This window comes from Labeo rohita, chromosome 12 (genome assembly GCF_022985175.1).
Source record: "Labeo rohita strain BAU-BD-2019 chromosome 12, IGBB_LRoh.1.0, whole genome shotgun sequence".
Taxonomy (NCBI): Eukaryota; Metazoa; Chordata; class Actinopteri; order Cypriniformes; family Cyprinidae; genus Labeo; species Labeo rohita.
In genome coordinates this window covers 11606007-11625936 of record NC_066880.1, presented here as the reverse complement: position 1 = coordinate 11625936, position 19930 = coordinate 11606007, and the positions used below count along the sequence as shown (strand labels likewise).

The 19930-nt window shown below is 34.5% G+C and overlaps 1 protein-coding gene across 1 annotated transcript in view; it reads right to left on the bottom strand.

The window, feature by feature from the left end:
* The window catches only part of atrnl1b (attractin-like 1b), a 118064-nt gene that overhangs the window by 50759 nt on the left and 47375 nt on the right, over positions 1-19930 (bottom strand). Inside the window, exons 21-24 of the mRNA XM_051124431.1 lie at positions 15367-15419; positions 11929-12023; positions 11643-11721; positions 9064-9221 (exon numbers count right to left, since the gene is read on the bottom strand). Coding sequence (XP_050980388.1) covers positions 9064-9221; positions 11643-11721; positions 11929-12023; positions 15367-15419 — 385 coding nt within the window. The remainder of the gene's footprint in view (positions 1-9063; positions 9222-11642; positions 11722-11928; positions 12024-15366; positions 15420-19930) is intronic.

Here is a 19930-nt window from a genome sequence, read left to right as displayed (position 1 = left end):
CCTTAGCTTGCGGCTAGGGTCCTTCACAAGAGATAATGTCATAACAGATTTTTTTGCTTGAGGGGCCATCACGTACGTCATTTTTTTCTTTTTCCTCATCCCCTCTAATTGTTAAATGGAGGCAATAATGGCTGTTCATGGTTACCTGAGCTGACATCCCTCAGGCATTACGCACATGCCAAATGTCTGCCTTCTGGGACTGTGGTTTACATTAGACTTAAATGCACAGGTGTAGCTCAACCTGGCTAGGAAGGGACATAATGGCACTGTGGGATAAAAGTCTGTAATTGCATCCAAATTGGTTGCATTTTTGCACACAGGGATTAAAAGGATATTACCATAACAACTAATATAAAGTTGGACCAAAATATGTCTTGTGCTGCTTACGCCTCTCCTGAGATATTATTCTGGCCACTCAAATCGGTTCAAACAATGATGTTTTATTCAGAGATTTTATATCGATATGCTCCACGACAAGCTATGTTTTTGGCCTAGCTTCAGAAGACACTTTGTTTGAATGAGACATCACGGATTTGGCAGTGAATACTGCAGGGCCATTAGGTAAACATCAACACACTTTTGAAAAGTTGTTCACGGTTTCAAGAAAGTGTGTTCCCCCAGCATCCCGTAAGGGAAGGAAAATAACTACTTGGATAAATACCCAGCAAAAATAAATGGATTAATGTTCTAAATGTACGAATTTGTAAGTCACCCTGACTCACAAGATGAATAATGCAACAATGGCAGAGCGGGGCAGGCCCTTTGGAGAGCCCATTCATTTCATTAAGCCGTTGTCACAGGAACACAGCTAGGGCTAAAGACAGAGCTGGAGAAAGCTTTAACACTCCATTAGGGCTGAACCATTTTGTCCCCAAAGACAAGCAAGCAAGATGCTGGGATTGAAAAGAGCAGTTACGCAGCCCCCACATGTGCCCGGTTAAGTCATTGTTCCCAGTGAGACTATAGCTTGTTGTGCCATAAATAATGCTTTGGAAACACCACGAGGACAAAGCGTTACTAAATAAGGTCATACAGACACTGCAAATCAAATGTGAACACATAGTATACATATAAAATAATATGATAATTAATAATTGATCATTTATGCTCCCCCATGTCATTCAAGATGTTCATGTCTTTCTTTCTTTTGTCGAAAAAAAATGTTTTTTTTTGAGGAACACATTCCAGGATTTTTCTTCATATGGTGGACTTCAATGGGGATCAATAGGTTGAAGGTCCAAATTGCAGTTTCAGTGAAGCTTCAAAGGGTTCTACATGCTCTACATAATATATAATTTAATTTATTAAATGCATTTCTATTGTTATGTGTATTATAAAATGGCTTTATTTTTATATTACAGTTAAAACACATAATTTTTATTTGTGTTTATTATTTGTTTAATTTGTTTTATTTGTTTATTATTTTATTTAAAAAAATAGTTATATTTCATGGGTTATACTAACCAAAACAAATCTCTAGCTGCTCTCATGAGAGCCAGACTGAAAAACTTGACAAACAAGTTCGTACAGTGACTAGAAGAAGACTAGAAGAAATTCTGCCTTTGTTGGTCTACCACTATTATCTTCCTGACCCTCCAGCACATTCATTATGCTGCTACTCAAGCCCAGGGCTCTACAGTGCGACCATATTGATGGGATACATCTGCCACTGAAAACTACCATGTGCGACTATGAAAAAATATTTAGGAGCACCAGTGCGACTGACCTGATCAGCATATTTGTGTTTGCACTGAGGGGAGCTTCAAAGGTTTCTACGTGTTTTTGCGACGTTCAGTAATGTATCACAGACAACTTTCACAAACAAAGTGTAGAAACTGTAAATAAGAGATTAATTGTGCAGTGTAGAGAGCTTCGTTGATTACAATGGAACTTTGTAAGACTGCGATGAACTAAGATCAGTGATAGCTTTTAATGATTATTAAGGGAGTTTGTAAATACAACAGTTAAACAGTTAATATTAAGTGACTTACACTGTCTGACTATAACATGCCTGATTTTGCTCTATTTCGTCGTCAAAAATAGTTTGAAACAAGTCACAACTGAGCCGCTGCGCATCTCCATTCAAACAGAGCAGTGTTTCATTTATGAATGATTGTGTGTTTTTAAACAAATCTAGTGAGTCAATGATTCAATTTCCCATTCATAAAGACAGTCACTTGCTTTATTCCTGAATGAATCAGGCATTTGAACGAATCAAATGAATGAATGATTCAGTAATTAAATCACTGACTTGCCACCACCTACTGAGTTTTATTTTCTTTTTCAAAGTACCTTTTCAGTTATTTAAATCATTTAATATATCCAAACTCAAAATTTTATTTTTAAAACATTAATTAATTAATTAATTTAATTAATTTTGTTAATACTGATTACATTTGATTGGCAACTTATTCCTATTCTACTTGTTCTTATTCTGTTGTTTGTTTTTTTTTAAGATTTATTTTTGGCCTTTTTGCCTTTATTGCGATAGGACAGATCATACCGGACAGGAAGCGAAGTGAGAGAGAAGGGGGCGAGATCGGGAAACGTCCTCGAGCTGGGATTCGAACTCGGGATGCCCGTAGCGTAACGGCGCTGCATGTCGGCACACTGCCCACAAGGCTATCGCCGCCAAATTATTCTGTTGTTTTAATTAGAAATGTCTAAAGGGTATAAAACATATATTTTTAATTTGACATAAAAGATAATATACTTTTAATAAAGTTAGAAAAATGCCACTACAAAGGTAAAAACAAAATTCCCCTATAAATCATTTTAAGGAATCTTTAATATCACCTCATAATAGCAAGGCTAATTTTTGATCAGATTTTTTGACACTTGATTAGAAGGTGTTCCTGAAATTTTAAACTGTGCTCCTACATTTTTTTAAGTTAGGAGCACAAGTGCTCCTAAAAAGAAAAATAAGCATGGAGCCCTGAAGCCATTTCTAATTTTCGATTCCACCCTACATCAGCTTTCAGAGTCAACTTTGAGCTTTAATATAACATATGCATTATCTGTTTTACGTACAATTTTGTATGTAGTTTTATGTACAAAAGAAAAAAAAAGTCAATAACATGAATTTAAGTTATATTCCAAAATTGATGATTAGATTACTTAATGTATATCAAACAATAATAATAATAATAATAATAAATGCACAGTGTTTATAATTTGCATAGTATACAAATTGTAAATACATGGTTTTATACTGTTATATAAAATATATTAATTTTAATATACAAGCAATAAGAATAATAATCATCACCACCATTAATCACAATAATTATTACTATTATTTTTTGGATAGAAAAATTGACAAGCAGTGTGAATCAGAAGAGCTTAAACTGAATGGTGGTGTAAGCAAATTCAAATTTTGCTCAGACCTTTGCATTTGCATCTATTAACCACAACAAAGTTAATTTAAATTTACACAACAGCACTACAACAAATCCATTCAAATAAATTATTTTTGGTTCAAAAGGCTTAATTTATGATGAATTTAACTATGCTCACTGAACAGTTTTAATTTTTTGGATTGTAAAGTAAAAAGTTTCCACATAAATGCTTGAAATGGATTATTTATCTTGTTCATACTGGCTGACCTCACACCGACCCATGAGACAGTGAAACAGCAGTAATGTTTAGTCATATTGGGTTTCCTGCACAGCAAGAGCACTTTAGTTCTCCATATCTAATATCTGATGCTTTCAGAGGGGTCGGGGTCCTCGTATGTGCATAGTTCCACAGTCCCAATTTCCTCAGTAAGCTAATAAATGCTGATCACACTTTCTGATCATAAACATCAGAGGAGAGCGAGCTCACCGTGTCACGGGGGTCCATTTGAATTAATGATGCATCGCCATGGTAAATAAGTGACTCTGCTTTTGGGAAATCTAATAGAAAACTATTACTGCTTGAACACGGCTCAACTGAGATGAAGCTCTGCGCGAGCAACGTAAATAAATGAACCTTATCAGAGGAACTCATCTCATATGTGATAGAGGAACAGAGGAATGAATGCAGATCAATATTAGGTGTATTCTCGGCGTTGCAGATAGTCCCAACAACAAATGACGTGCAGTATCTGAGCTTCTCGGTGCACAGCTGGCGAACGGTAATGAACGACAGAAAGGTTGAGAGGATTTGTGGTGGTTATCTTTATAAACCATATGGATATCGACCAGATGAAATCTTCCTTTATTGTGGCGCATTTTTTAATAAATAGCTTCACTAGGCAGAGAAAACCTGTTCAACACTGAACCCTCTAAAGGGCTGCTATAAGAGTTTATCATATTTTGTGTAATATATTTTATTACCAATATAGAAGGTTATTACTTTTTCCTTCAGAGACTGGTCATTTAAGGAAAGACATCGGGGACACGGAGAGCAGACATTACCCAGTGTGCACCAACTACCAATGACATAAGCATACAGACTAATATGCCTGCACTTTCTATCTATTGGCAAATTACATAATTTTCTTTTTATTTAATGTACAAGTAATATTCTTTTTCAGAATGAAAACTGTAATGTGCCACCACCAGCACAGTCAGCTAAACTACCTTTGTAGTTCGTAAATCTATACAATTCATACAAATTGACTTGGATTTATTTATTTACAAATGAATGTAAGTGTATTCATTTTTTTTTTTTTCATGAAAGTTTACAAAGTGAGACAATATCCAATCAGCTGGCCATTTTGTAAAATAATGCCCAACAGGGTGATAAAAGATAATTTGTGTCAGGATCCGAATGACTATTTAGTCAGAATAGATTTAATATTATTATTAGATGACTGTTCATTGGTATTAAATATATAAATGTACAGATTTGTATAAATGTTGGTTGCCTTGAACGGTCTATCTGTTCAGTCCCAAAGAGTGATGTTATTGTTAGCTAAAACTAAAAAGATTTTGTTAATTGAAATAAAACTGAAATAAAATTTAAAAATGAGCTGAAAAAAAAAAAAAAAAAAAAACATAATTAAAAAAAAAAGTAAAGAATATTTTAAAAATTTACCATGACATCTAACTAAAATAAAACAAGTTTAAGTTGATGTGCTAAAATTATAAAGATTTTAACTTAATTAATCAAATTAAAAGCTAAATCAAAACAATAAAACTGAAAATCACATACAAAAAATGAAATAAAAAACAAAAATACAAAAACAAAAGCTAATTCAAAATATTAATGAAAATTCTGGGCCAAAACTGAAAAGAAAATTCTTGTCTGAAACTGAAATCGAAAATTATTAAAATTCACCATCTTTTTAATAATTATTTATTATTTTAACAAATAATATAAAACACTTTAATATAAAAGAATTTTTAATTTAACTAAATTTTAATGATAATGAATTTATAAAACAATCCATTAAATCCAAATCCATTAAAATAACCACACTTTTATTGAAAGTAAAACAATAAAATTGGACAGAAAACATATTAATGTTATATATTATATATTAATAATAATATATTTTTGGTTTAATTATCCAAATAATACGACAGTGTTTTAGTGCCACGTTAACAAAAAAAAAAAAATTCAAAGATTACAAGATTAAAGTCGTAATATTTTAAGAATAAAGTTGAAATACTATGAAAATAAAGTCGAAATACTACAAGAATAAAGTCAAAATATTTTGAAATTAAAGTCAAAATGTTTTGACTTGTGTTTTGTTTAAAGTTATAATATTTTGAGAGTATAGCCTATATTGCACATGCAAAGGCCCGGATGGAGAGCACCAGGAAAAGTTGCCAGGCCACCTGAATTTTTTTTTAATATTGTGCATCCAAGCAGCTGCATCACTGGGAGGAGGAAGAGTAAATTTTAAGGACTCGTGGAAACAGCTTAATATTTAGAATATGATATTTATTAACAGACTGAACAGGAACACTTTTTTTTAGTTAGCTCACACACCCAACAGACATTCCTTTAGGGGGCGCCAGCTCTCTTATTTTTTACAAATTTATTTTTGTAGTTTTTATTCTCGAAACATTTCAACTTTATTCTTGAAACATTTCAACTTTATTCTTGAAACATTTCAACTTTATTCTTGTAAAACTTCATTCTTGAAACATTTCGACTTTATCCTCAAAACATTTCGCCTTCATTCTTGAAATATTTCGACTTTATTCTCGTAGTATTTCGACTTTATTCTCGTAGTATTTTGACTTTATTCTCGTAGTATTTTGACTTTATTCTCGTAATTTCGACTTTTTTCTCGAAATATTTCAACTTTATTCTCAAGATACTTTGACTTTATTCTCGAAACATTTAGACTTTTTCTCGAAACATTCCGTCTTTATTCCTAAAATATTTTGACTTTATTCTCATAATATTTCAGCTTCATTCTCGAAATATTTCAACTTTATTCTCGTAATATTTTGTCTATTCTCGTAATTTTGACTTTTTTTCTTGAAATATTTCAACTTTATTCTCAAGATACTTCGACTTTATTCTCGAAACATTTAGACTTTCTCGAAACATTTACTTTTTCTCAAAACATTTCATCTTTATTCTCAAAATATTTTGACTTTATTCTCATAATATTTCAACTTTATTCTCGAAATATTTCAACTTTATTCTCATAGTATTTCGACTTTATTCTCGGAATTTCGACTTTATTCTCGGAACTTCGACTATATTCTCGGAATATTTCAACTTTATTCTCAAGATACTTCGACTTTATTCTCTAAACATTTAGACTTTATTCTCGAAATTTTTTTTTTTTTTTTTTTTTAAATATTTAGACGCCCCATATACATTTTCTCTTTCGGGCCAAAAATTGCAGATATTTTTCAAGCCAAAATTTCAGTTCAGCCCTAAAAATAGAAAATAATAAAAAATCTAAAATTAAATAAAATAAAAAAACTTATTCCAAAGAGTATATCTACATCATACATATTGCCTCAGAATTCAGAATCACTAAGAACAGTTCAATGAAAGGCAATGCTTAGGTTACATATGTTCTGTGAAAGTATCCAAGTATAACAAGTCTAAGTGAAGACATTTCACACTGGAGTATTAAGTTGTTAAAACCAGAGTCACAGCTGAGGTGCGAGTTCACAGTGCCAAATCACATCTATGTCTGATCCACAGGGCAGTGGATCTAACTGTTCCACCGCACGGTCTTGATTAGAGCCAGCCATACAACCATATAATGCAGTGCTGATGTCATCGGGCCTTAGGCGACACGCTCAGAGCAACGTTCAGAGGACAGAGAAAGGGAGGGGTCTGTCAGGGTGGATAAGACTCTGTTGCAGCACGTTTCCTAAAGCTTCTAGCACACACATAAACCTCAAGTCTCGATGGTCACAAACCGCTACAGTGATGCTGGCCATTCATGCCACACTACCATTCAAGTTTGGGGATGATAAGATTTTTTACATGCTTTTATGCATTTATTTGACCTAATAATTTGTAATATTGTGGAATATTATTATAATTTAAAATAACAGATTTCAATTTTAATATATGTGACCCTGGACCACAAAACCAGTCTTAAGTAGCACAGGTATATTTGTAGCAATAACCAAATATACATTGTATGGGTCAGAATTATCAATTTTTCTTTCATGCCAAAAATCATTAAGATATCAAGTAAAAATCATGTTCGATGAAGATTTGGACAATTTTAAAGGGCAAAGATTGTCCTATCCTAACAAACCACATATCAATGGAAAGCATATTTATTCAGCTTTCAGATGATGTATAAATCTATTCTCTCAAAATCTCAATTTAAAAAATCGACAATTCTGACTGGTTTTGTGGTCCAGGGTCACATATTTTAAAATGTAATCAATTCCTGTGATGGCAATGCTGATTTTCAGAAGCAATTACTCCACTCCTCAGGATCATGTGATCTTATTATCCACATTAGAAAAAAGGTTTGTGCTGCTTAATATCTCTGTAGAATCCATGATACATTTTTTTCATTCTTTGATGAATAGAAAGTGCAAAGAACAGCATTTGCCTAAAAAAGGAATCATTCTAAATACATTTCCCGTCACTTTTGAATAATTTAATGAATTCTTTCAAAATCAAAGTATGAAATTGTTTTGTTTTTTTGTTTTTTTGTTTTTAAATAAACTTACCAACTCCAATTTTGAATGGCAATGTATATGTGACCCTGGACCACAAAACCAGTCATAAGGGTCAATTTTCTGCAGAATAAGTAAGCTTTTCATTGATGTATGGTTGGCTGGGATAGGACAATACTTGGCCGAGATACACCTATTTGAAAATCCGAAATCTAATGGTGCAAAAAAATCAAAATACTGAGAAAATTGCCTTTAAAGTTCTTAGCAATGCATATTACTAACCAAAAATTAAGCTTTTATATATTTACAGCAGGAAATGTACAAAATATCTTCATGGAACATGACCTTTACTTAATATCCTAATGATTTTTGGCATAAAAGAAAAATCAATAATTTTGACCCATACAATGTATTTTTGGCTATTGCTACTAATATGCCCATACGACTGGTTTTGTGGTCCAGGGTCACGTGAAAGACCCAATGTGAATGACTATTGGTTTTAAATGGATGCAGATAAATATAGGCTAGAAGTTTTATCTTGACAAGAGATTTTTCTTCCTTCTAAAACCAAACTACCTGTGCAATCCCATGTATATCTCTCCTTCTGTTTGATTGCAGGCAATAAAGACTGCAAACATCATTCATAATAAGAGTAATGTACCACAGTGGAGATTCAACATAAATGTTTTTCCATGATAGATAGCATCAGTCTGCACATTACTCCAGCAATGTCATTTTATGTCCGTCGTCTAGGCATCTGGCAACGTAACACATTGCCACTTAAGAGCTGATTCAATTTTATGGACCATAAGATGCAAACATATCCCAGTGCATAACTGAATAATTGATTTCCATATCAAAGAGCATTGGATCTTTTTAGAAACATTTGTTTTTCACAAATGTTTCCATTTCACAATGGAGATTAAAGTTTCCTGCTTTACCCAAATACTGATACTTGTCAACAATGGCTCCTAAAGTGTATTCAGCACAAGCCAAATCAGTCAAAATATGTCCTTACCTGTATTTTGATTGGCCATGAGAAGTTACTGACGTATACATAGAAGGTGATGTTGGGATTGCTGTGAAAACTGAACTTCTCGCATGAGAAACTGTCTCTGTACTCTTTAATGTTGGTCTTGGACACAATTGGGATCTCTTCCCCAGAGATGGTCCCAGCTGTAAAGAGAAAATAATGCGATAGATTAATTCAGATATAAAGTAGGCTCAGCAATGGCATTTGACACACCTCATAACTTCTCTTAATTAAAGCATTAACCATAAAGGGTCACAGAGTGACCTGCATGTTGGTGGTTCTGCATATATATACTTACTTGTTCAAAACCCAGAGTAAGACAACAAATCTATGCTTATATTTATTGTGGGGTCTGAAAAAAATGTTGCATGCTTAAAATGTAGTGTGACCGCCACTTAATGCTTTCTGAGCTATTAAATGAGGGCGACTGAGAGCAATGCAAATGCAGTGAATTGCACCAGTAATCAACAAGGTTGACCACATACACTGGTTTAGCTGTTTATTTATGTTTTTTATTCATGGAGAAAATGAGTTTTAAATCAACCTCTCAGTGTGACAATTTCATTATCTATTTTGAGAACTTGAGAAACATGGTATAAAACCATAATTTAACAAAAAACGACTTGGAGGGGCTAAAAAGAAAAGCAGCCTTTGTCCTATTTTATCAGGACTTTATAAACTTTTCTGAAGTCCTCCGTTGAAACACTTAAGTCCCACCAATCGTCATTCCAAACCAGCACTATGAAACAAAGCCCTCAAAATGACAACCCAAATGCCACTACGTGGCAATGTTTATCTTAATTGAAATCGTTCAGTGCTCCTGAAGACGCCGCAGCCCCAGAATTCAGAGCCGCATGCTAGACTATTGTTAGAAGCCCTTCTCAGGGGAGAGTGTCTTTAAACTGAAAGACACCACTCCAAATATTAATTGAGGGGAGCTGGGAGGTCGAGAAGGAGAGGAGTGAACCTGTTAAAGAGGAGCGTGAATGTCAAAGTCACATTAAAAAAAAAATTAAAAAATTGCAGGGTGGCTATTTGGACGAAAAGGTTATTACAGAAATAAACAATAGAGGATAATGGTGACGTCCTTGAGTGTCTGTCTATTGTAAAATACCCAACACACCCAGGAATACACTGCAGTCAAACAAGGAATGCATTAGCATGTCTGTATCAGAACCATTATGATATTATGCTAACATAGAATGCATCATGACAGCCAACTAGGCATACCAGCATTTAAATCTTTAGAATTTTTAGTACTAGTTTTGTTTTAAGTTTTTGTCTTTTATTCTAACCAAGTCTGCATCTATTTCACCAAAATACAGTAAAAGTGGTAGCACTGTCAAATTTTTACAATTTTAACTGTTTTACTTTGTTACATTAAAATGCATTTTCTTCTGTGATTTCAAATCTGAATTTTCCAGGATTTTCTAATGAATATTAAATTCTGTTATTTGATCAATTTAATGCAAGAAAATTTTACTTTAAATATAAACCTAAAATCACCTAAAATCAAAAAAGTAAGTAGTAACAAGTCACTGCATGAGTGAATCATTGAGTCATTCATTCAATCGATTCGTTCAAACGGCTGATTGATTCAGTAACGAAACACTGTCATGTTTGCTCAGAGACGCAAAGCAGCTCTGCTGTGGCTTTGTTTGAAACTATTTTCGGTATCGAAAAAAAAAACAGGAACTGTTGTGTCTAAAATGTAAGTCAATTACTCTTCCCTTCTTCTTTTTTATTGGACTGCTTTATAAAATCAATATCACATTTGCAATTGTGCTGATATTTGGAGAAAAAATTGTACTCTTATAGTGATATGAACTATATCGGATTATATAAATATAAAAGACATAAAAGTCATACTGGGGCCCTATCTTGAATTTTGGGGGATTTCAGAATGTATTTTAATAGACTAAATCACACAGTGAAAGCATGAGCATTTAATGATGTCTAACTTACATCTCATAATGTATGTGTGCACTCTCTGGGTGTTTTTTTTTTTATTGTTTTTTGCGATATACTCCATAATTTTAAATCGCAATGACAACAATTATGATATTATCGCAGATGATTTATATTACACACCCCTACCTAACAGCAATTAGAATGTAAAATCTTTTAAAAGATGCATATTGAAATGTGTCTCCTGTTTCTGGAGTGTGTTGTTAATATGTTCTGTAAAGTTAAAAACACTACATACTTTGTACTCTGTCAACCTGCCGCTGAAAGCATGAATGCAAAAAAAAAGCAGAAGCTGCAAAAAAGCAAGAACCATGGGTGTGGCTAGGCAATTTTTAGGGGGCTATAGCCCCCCCAATATGATTAATCAGCCACCTAAAATTACACGAATTCGCCTCAGTCCCCTTTAAATTTCATATGAAAAGGCGACAGACTTTGTTCATTTCCTCCCCGTTTTTCAGTGTGTTCTTATATATACATATAATGCCCTTATTGGGGGCTGAGCCCCCTAAAATGAAAATCCTAGAATTGCCCCTGGCAAGAACTATTAAATAACAAAGGTAAATATACAAGAGACGAAAAAAAAGAGTAGTCAGTACCTGTTGACCCGACCGACCAAGTGATGTTCAGATTGAAATTGTTTGATGCATTGATGGACATGTCCAAGTTCTTGCTGGTCTACAAAATGGAAAGAGAAAAGAAAGTTGATGTCTGCAAAATAACAGTTTTCAGTGTGGCTTTTATACAGTTTAAGGTTTTGAAAGACTTGACAAGGGTGTGGGTGCCATTTATTAAATTTTTGTCATCTAACTGACTTCTCTATGATCATCACAAGCTGTCCAAACCCTTCAGCTGCTTCTGTTCTCAGATAAGTAGATGACTGACCTGTTCAGGAGTGGCCATGAAGTTAATGGCAGTGTAGTGCTGGTCATCTTCTTGAAGCAGACTGAAGGTGAACTGGTAATCAATCAGCAAGTTATCTGTTCAGATCAAAACCCTATTGTTAATCATCACATTTTACATCATCACGAACCACACCATGCAATTGTCTGTCATGTTAACGGTTGAAAGTTTCCATTTAAAGAACATCACGAAAAAGCGGTACACATTCACTCTCGCAACAAGAGGGCTACTTTGAAGAGCTACATGAATCATCAGTCACTTTAATTGCACTAAATTAATACCTCCTTTCTGAGTGTGTCATTGCTTTAATAAGCATAACCTCTGATTAAGCTCAATTGTTTTTAAGACGTCTATTTGAAATCTAGTCTTCTTAGTTACATAAAAGAACCTGTTATCCTTTACCACAACTAGGCCTAAAGGTTTAAAAGTTTAGACTAAACAATAAATTCCCAAATTTCAACCAACGGTGCGGTAGGTTTATTCTTTTTCAAGGTCTCAGAATCTCTTTAAGCATCAAAGCATCAAAGACAAAGAAATGTCTGGATTGTTTTCTTAACTCCTGGGCTGTTAAATGACGGAATGCTGCCACAGGCATCTCCCAGAGAACAGCTGTTTGTGTGAATCACAATATGGCATTGTAAACATCTCTTTCACTCCCCATCAACTCGAAAGATGTCTTTATAAGCTTTTAATCAATTCAGATGTGACATGGAAGCAACATAGTTTCTCATTTCCTATATTTTTGCTAGACGCTGAATAGTGCTGATCTGCAAATCAACTTCTAGAAGGAACGCTGTCACTTTTTAGATGCGACTATCTATAGGTGACAAAACTTGAATCGTCCCCCAGCTTGATCTTCAACCATTAAGGTGATATATGCTGGATTTCTCCAACGATGAAACAGAATGGTGATTCTAAAGTGAATGTCAGTGAGTTTCATAAGTCAGACAGCTGTTCTGAGAGTAATGTCAGCCAAAAAGTTTTAAGTTATTAAATGAAACTTGGAATATAACATTTAAGGCAGAGGTTTGTCATCCCGCATGCATCAAAGTTTCATGTTCTCAACTATTGTGTAAGACCTTACACAACTAATCATAGACTCTGTGCACTAATAACATGATCATTCTCCTTTCTGACTGTTGCTACAATCTGGAGTTCATTCTCTCAAACACATATCTAGAGCAGGGTTCACCAGACTCAGTCCTGGAGGGCCAGTGTCCTGCAGAGCTTAGCTCCAACCCTAATTAAACACACCTGAACCAGCTAATCAAGGTCTTACTAGGTATACTTCAAACTTCTAGGCAGGTGTGTTGAGGCAAGTTGGAGCTAAACTTAAGACACCGGCCCTCCAGGATCAAGTTGTGGTGACCCCTGAAATAGAGGGATAATCCAAGCAAAAATGAAATTTCTGTTATAATTTACTAACCCTTATGTTGTTTCAAATTTCAACCCTTATGTTGTTTCCGTATTTTGGCCAGAAATACGGTAAAACAGTAATATTTTGAAATTTAAATTTTAAAATCTAATATGCTGCTTTGGTGCTTGGGAACCATTTCCTTTTATTAACTGTCACTTTTGATCAATTTATTGCATTATTCCTTTTACTATTTAAAATAACTGCTTCAATTTGAATATATTATAAAATATAATTTATTCCTGTGATCATTCCTGTGATTTTTTGGGGGGGGAAAGAAATCATAGAAATTAATAATTTTATTTAGCAAGGATGCTTTAAATTGATGCTAAAGACATTTATAATGTTACAAAAGATTTCTATTTCAGATAAATGCTGTTCTTCTGAACTTTCTATTCAAAGAAACCTGAAACAATTCTACTCAGCTGTTTTCAACATAATAATTATAAATGTTTTTTGCAAAATAATGCAAAAAATTCAGCTTTAAAATAAATTTGAATAAATTACATTTTTAAAAATAAATTTAAATAGAAAGCAGCTATTTTAAATAGTAAGAATATTTAAAAATTTTGCTGTACTTTGGATTGTGAGTAGAATAAATAAAAAAAAAAAAAATCAAATCTTACTGTTCAAAAACTTTTGACTGGTACTGTACATAGACTTTTTTTTTTTATTAAAGTGCTTTTTAGTTTTTATATTTCTCTTAAAACTTGAGTCTTAGGTCTCTTAAAAATTGTTTTAAAATTTGTAATGATAACAAACAACATTGAGAAAACACTTGTGGTTGCTTCTGACAGCAAGAATGACAAACTTCTCTCTTGTGCATTGGATTAAATCTCCTAAAGAAGACAAATGAATCTAAAGCTACTGAATCAACAAAGACAGAACATTGTAATGATAAAATGGAAACATTAAATTTCCAGAAACCAGAGCAATAAACTCCTTTCATTCAATGAAGACACTGCCCACTGCAATTATACTGCGAATACATGGAGGACTGCGGGTAAGGTGTGAGTGCAAACTGAGAAAATTTAGCATGACTATGAAGTCTTACTGGGTCAGAAGTCTGTTTTTGCAGGACCAATCTGCAGTGAGTCAAGTAACACTAACAGAACACACCGAGCGTGCTTGCTACTTGCCAGTGCTGCTTCCGGAAATGCACAAGTCAAACCTTGCTTGTGTGAGAAAGCTCACACTGCCTACTGGATCAACATCCACCAAACTTCTGCTCGTGTCTTTAATTAGTTCGAATCATTCACTTACTCACTCTGACGGGGCTTGACACTCTCACCAGTCTTATAATGTCGCCTGCGGCCCACTCTCCAACACTTCCCCCTACAGGACACTATTTGTGAAAATACGGGCGGGTGATACAGCTTTCTGTATCTAAATAGCAATTGGGCCGGAAGCCTGCGAGCACATGCGCCTCGTCTAACAGACGCAGAGGGATGCAGAGTGGATGGGAATTGATTGATAAATTGAAGGCTTTATTTAATCCTGATTGATGACAATGGGGATAATGCTGGCGGGATGTGCAAACGGAGTGAAATTTGATGTCCTAAATGCTACTGACTGCATTTAGCCTTTTCAGGCTCCATGATGACTGCTGACAGTAATTGCAAAAAAAAGTGAAAGAGAAACACAGATGTATACCCAGAGAATATGCCGTTTTTTGATATACAACAAGACTGCCCCCTAGTGCTGTGAATTTTAGCCCTGCACACTCAATCAGACTTCAACATGGTTTGCTGCAGATCTTCTGAGATGTTCATGAGATCTTTTTGATTTCTGCCAATTCAGAATGTCTCATCCACCGCTTTTATCTTGTTGTGTGGTTGTGCATCAGCCCGTGGCAATTTCGTCCAGGTTTTCCAGCATCTTAAGCTGCCTGAGTTTAATTTCATTAAATGGCAGCCTCTGACTTTGAAAGTGTCAGCAGAGTCAGATGAATTTTCAAGGTACAACAGGATTACTTTAAGGTCAGAGCTCAAATAGAGCATACTCACAGTAACAGGTTCCTCGGAGGGGGTTGCCAAGGTAACGGTTTTCTGAGTCACAACTGCAGAGGGAAAAAAAAAATTAGATGAAGTACATTAGCAATGAAACAATGCAACGTCTGATGCATGAATATGAACATGCAACTGTCGTAATAATTATTAAACATTAAAAATTAATTAACGGGCATTAAAACAAGAAAACAAAAAGGCTGTTACTGAAAAAAGAAAATAAGAATGAAGATGTTTTGCTATAAAGAGTTTTAGTTCTTTTTTAAATTTTCACGTTTTTTTTAACAGGGGTATTTTAGTTTTTATCTGTTTGTTGGATACATGCCCTATCCATTTATATTTATAGCTCTTAAAGGAATAGTTCACCCAAAAATAAATATTTTATCCCATGATTTACTCACCCTGAAGCGAGCCATCCTGGGTATATATGACTTTATTCTTTCAGACAATTAGAATCAGAGTTTTGTTAAAAAAAAAAAAAAAATCCTGTCTCTTCCAAGATTTATAATGGAAGTGAATGGCTGCTGAGATTTTGAAGTCCAAGAAAGTACATCCATCCATCATTAAACGTACTCCACACAACTCTAGGGCGCTAATAAAGGTCTTCCAAAGTGAATCGATATGTTTTTATGAGATAAATATCCATATTTAAACTTCATAAAATGTCATCTCTATTTTCCGCTTACTGTTGTACACGTGTTTACGAGAGAGCGACGTTCCAAGTGGATGACTTGGGATGTAATGCTAGTCTCGTGAGAACCAAGTTTTGTTTACAGTCTCCTCTTGGCTTAAATCAAAATCCTCAGACATTTTCTTTATAAACTCTCATTTCGTAATTCTAATTCATGGTTGGTGTTTTGTTTTTTTGCACTGCCACATGTCACCGCGCTAGCGTACGTTCCTGGAAATGCTACTTTTCCACGAACACGCAAACAACAGTTAGTGGAGGCTAGAGATTACAGTTTATAAAGTTTTAAATATGTGACACATCTTGGCAAAATGAGTCACAATAAGAAAATTTCAAAAAAGTTATTTTTATTTTCATGTTCTCCACTAAAATAATATATGACTTGTTGGAATCGGACAAAAAATGACTGAGCTACAGCCGTTTGTAGGTGATAGTGTCAGCAGAGTTGATTTTGAGAAAAGCAATGTTGTATATTTCCTCCAATTCTTTTCTTAATAATAATTACTAATATACATTATTAATCACAATATAGCTATTTCTTATTTGATCTATTATTACAAATAAGAACAGAGATGCAAATAAACAGCAGTTTAATCAAGAGGAACGAGTGATTCTGTCTTTTCTTTTTATGTTTTCACATCAGATTTTTCCCCAATCATTAACTAAACATTCATGTAAGACAACAGATTACGTATGAGTGAATCTTGCCAAGACACATTTCTCAATAATGTACTTCATAGGGAGATCACACTCTCTCGGAGAAGCGTGTCTTATGCAAGTGTTTTGGACTCGTCATTGAAAATTCAATATGAATATTCACAAAGCTAGATTGCTCCACTTTGCAACAACAGACCTACAACTTGTTGTGAGAAGAAGCAGCAGTCATCCAGAAATGAGCAGAAAAAAGGGTACTCCTCTCAGAAAACAATGGTTTTGGATGTTTAATTACTATTTGGAGCATTAGGATCGGTAGAAGAGGGCTTAATGAACTCATTTTTGTGAAAACCTCAAATTCAACCAAAATGTACATTTTTCACTTTTTTCTGTCAGTAGCTCAAAATTAGAATGTGCGCATTCCGACTCATTTTGCCAGCATGGGTCACATATGGATATTTTTCTTTCACGAATGCAGCAATTCACTTTAGAAGGCCTTTTTTAACTCCATGGAGCAATGTGGACTACTCAACCCCAACCCCAACAGCCATTCACAACCATTATAAAGCTTGGAAGAGCCAGGACATTTTTTAATATAACTCTGATTGTATTTGTCTGAAAGAACAAAGTCATACACATGTGCTTGAGAGTGAGTAAATCATGTGGTAATTTTCATTTCTGAGTGAACTATTCCTTTAGTGTGAACAATTCATCCATGCAAGTTTAAGACATTTTTTGACCTTAATCAAAATGTCACAACTAGATATCTCCCTGCTGACGTATGTAGGACTTCTCCAATCATTCAAACAATCAACAACCAAAGCATAGAACCAAGTCCTTGTCCTATTTTTTTTCTTCACTAATCTGTTCGTTGTTCTTTAGCATTAAGCATTAGTCAACTATTAGTCACATGTTTATTAATAAACCATATAAATCATAATAATGTGCCTTCAATTGCCTACATAGCCTAATAACCACTCAAACGCAGGCAAAAAAAAAAAGCTTGCCACAGTGTACTGGCAGATATAATAATTATGAATGTGTCAGAAGAAAACAGCAAGGATTAACAGCATTAAAGTTTAAATAATTTATTGACAAACTAGTGCTTTCTTAGTTTTCAACTGAAGAGATGAAGTCGGCGACACTGACTCGTCATCCCCGCAGTAGTGATGCGCATGTTTGCACGTTTCATATGGATTACATAATCTGAGAATATCTGTTTTCCATTTTAACACGTTCATTTAAAAAGCAGACATTTTACTCTCTATAGATATATTGTTTTATGTCTGTAAGGCAAGTTTACATGGAGTTTCGTGCTCAAGTTCACAGAGACAGAGATGGCAGAAAGCGCATCCTGTTTGCTTTTAATTATTTTACAAAAGCACAACATTTTGTTGTTATTCTGAATGCACACAAATAAACGAAGAGTCTTTACAGATTCGAAAGATGTATTACTTTTATCTGTACGACCAAAAATGCCGGCGTATTTTAAGAGCAAGGGACCGCACCCGCGCCCTCCATCTGTCATGCAGGGAGCGCGCATAAACATTTCAATAGCACACATTTTTTAGGTTAACATTAGAATGCGCAGCCATGTAAAGTTGCTACTACTTACATATTTTAGATGATACGCTATATTTGAGGTTGATGAATAATAGGCAAGCGTCTGGATGTCCTGCCTGATGTATTATATTACCACATAGACCAGCTGTTAAAGATCAGTCTGTCACAGACTCTGTGACTTCACAACTGACTGGATTTTTTTTTTCTTCTGCTACTAAGCGACTAATAAAATTTTGGTCGATCAAGCCTCTTGTCAACTAACGGTTAGTTGACTATTAAGGGGCAGCCCTAATCTGCATATTGCTACCAATTATACATTACAACCATTTTGAACAATTTTAATCATTTTAATTTCTTGTTGACCGCTAAAGAGAAAAATGCTAGTAAATCAACAGAAACAGCCTTGTTGTGTAAGTGTTTTGAATTTGTGTGCTGCCTGCAGTATCTTTGTCCCCTTCCATACTAAGGCAGATTATGTAATTCTACTCTGTTGTCGGAGTCCTTTATTTCCTCAGCTTCATTAGAGAGTGCCAGGAGACAGCCCAAAGCTTCCTCTACCTCAATCTCAAACACACTAAACAATTAACACAGCGCTGTCGGCCCAGCTCTCCACCAGCCTAAGCAGATTACACATCCTGTTGCTCTTCAGAGCCAGGAACTGACGGTCCAATTAGAGTCTGCATTCATTTGAGAACACAACTCGCTCACTCCCTCTCCTCACAACAATCTCGCCACTTAGTTTCTACAGAGGGAATTCACTTTCAATTCAAACCATTGTCCTGTGAACGTATCTGAAGTGCAAATGCGATTAATCATTAAAGCCACTTTCAACAAGCAAATTAAGATACGTTATAGTTAATGCAGAATGCCTGGTGCTAATCTAACACAGTGCTCCTGGTTCGCATGCATCACGGCCAGAAAAATACTTTATGTAAGTATGCAAATGCATTAAAATTGTGCAGTACAGCCAAATGTGACTTTAGGGTTTGTATTGAATGTAATGTAATAAAATATGCACAAAATCATAAAAAAGGTACAGTTGAGGTCAAAAGTTTACATCCCCCATACATAGATGAATGCAAATGCATGTTATTGTTTATTTTGTACTGACCTGAAAAAGATATTTTACATAAAAGATGTTTACATATCGTGCACAAGGGAAGATAATGGTTGAATTTATAAAAATGACCCTGTTCAAAAGTTTACATCCCCTTGATTCTTAATACTATGTTGTTACCTTTCTTTTTGTTTAGTTATAGTTGTTCATGAGTCCCTTGTTTGTCCAGTTAAACTGCCTGCTGTTGTTCAGAAAAATTCTTCAGGTCCCACAAATTATTTGGTATTCCAGCATTTTTGTGCATTTGAACCCTTTCCAACAATGACTGTATGATTTTGAGATCCATCTTTTCACACTGAGGGACTCATAGGCAACTATTACAGAAGATTCAAATGCTCACTGATGCTTCAGAAAGAAAAACGATGCATTAAGAGCCGGGGGGGTAAAAACTGAACAGAATGGAGATGTGTATATTTTTCTTATTGTGTCTAAATATTATATTTTTTTCATTTAGTACTGCCCTTCAGAGGCTACAGAAGATACTCACAAGACAAAATAAGTTCAATTTACCCTGATCTTTCAAAAAAAAAAAAATACACTAA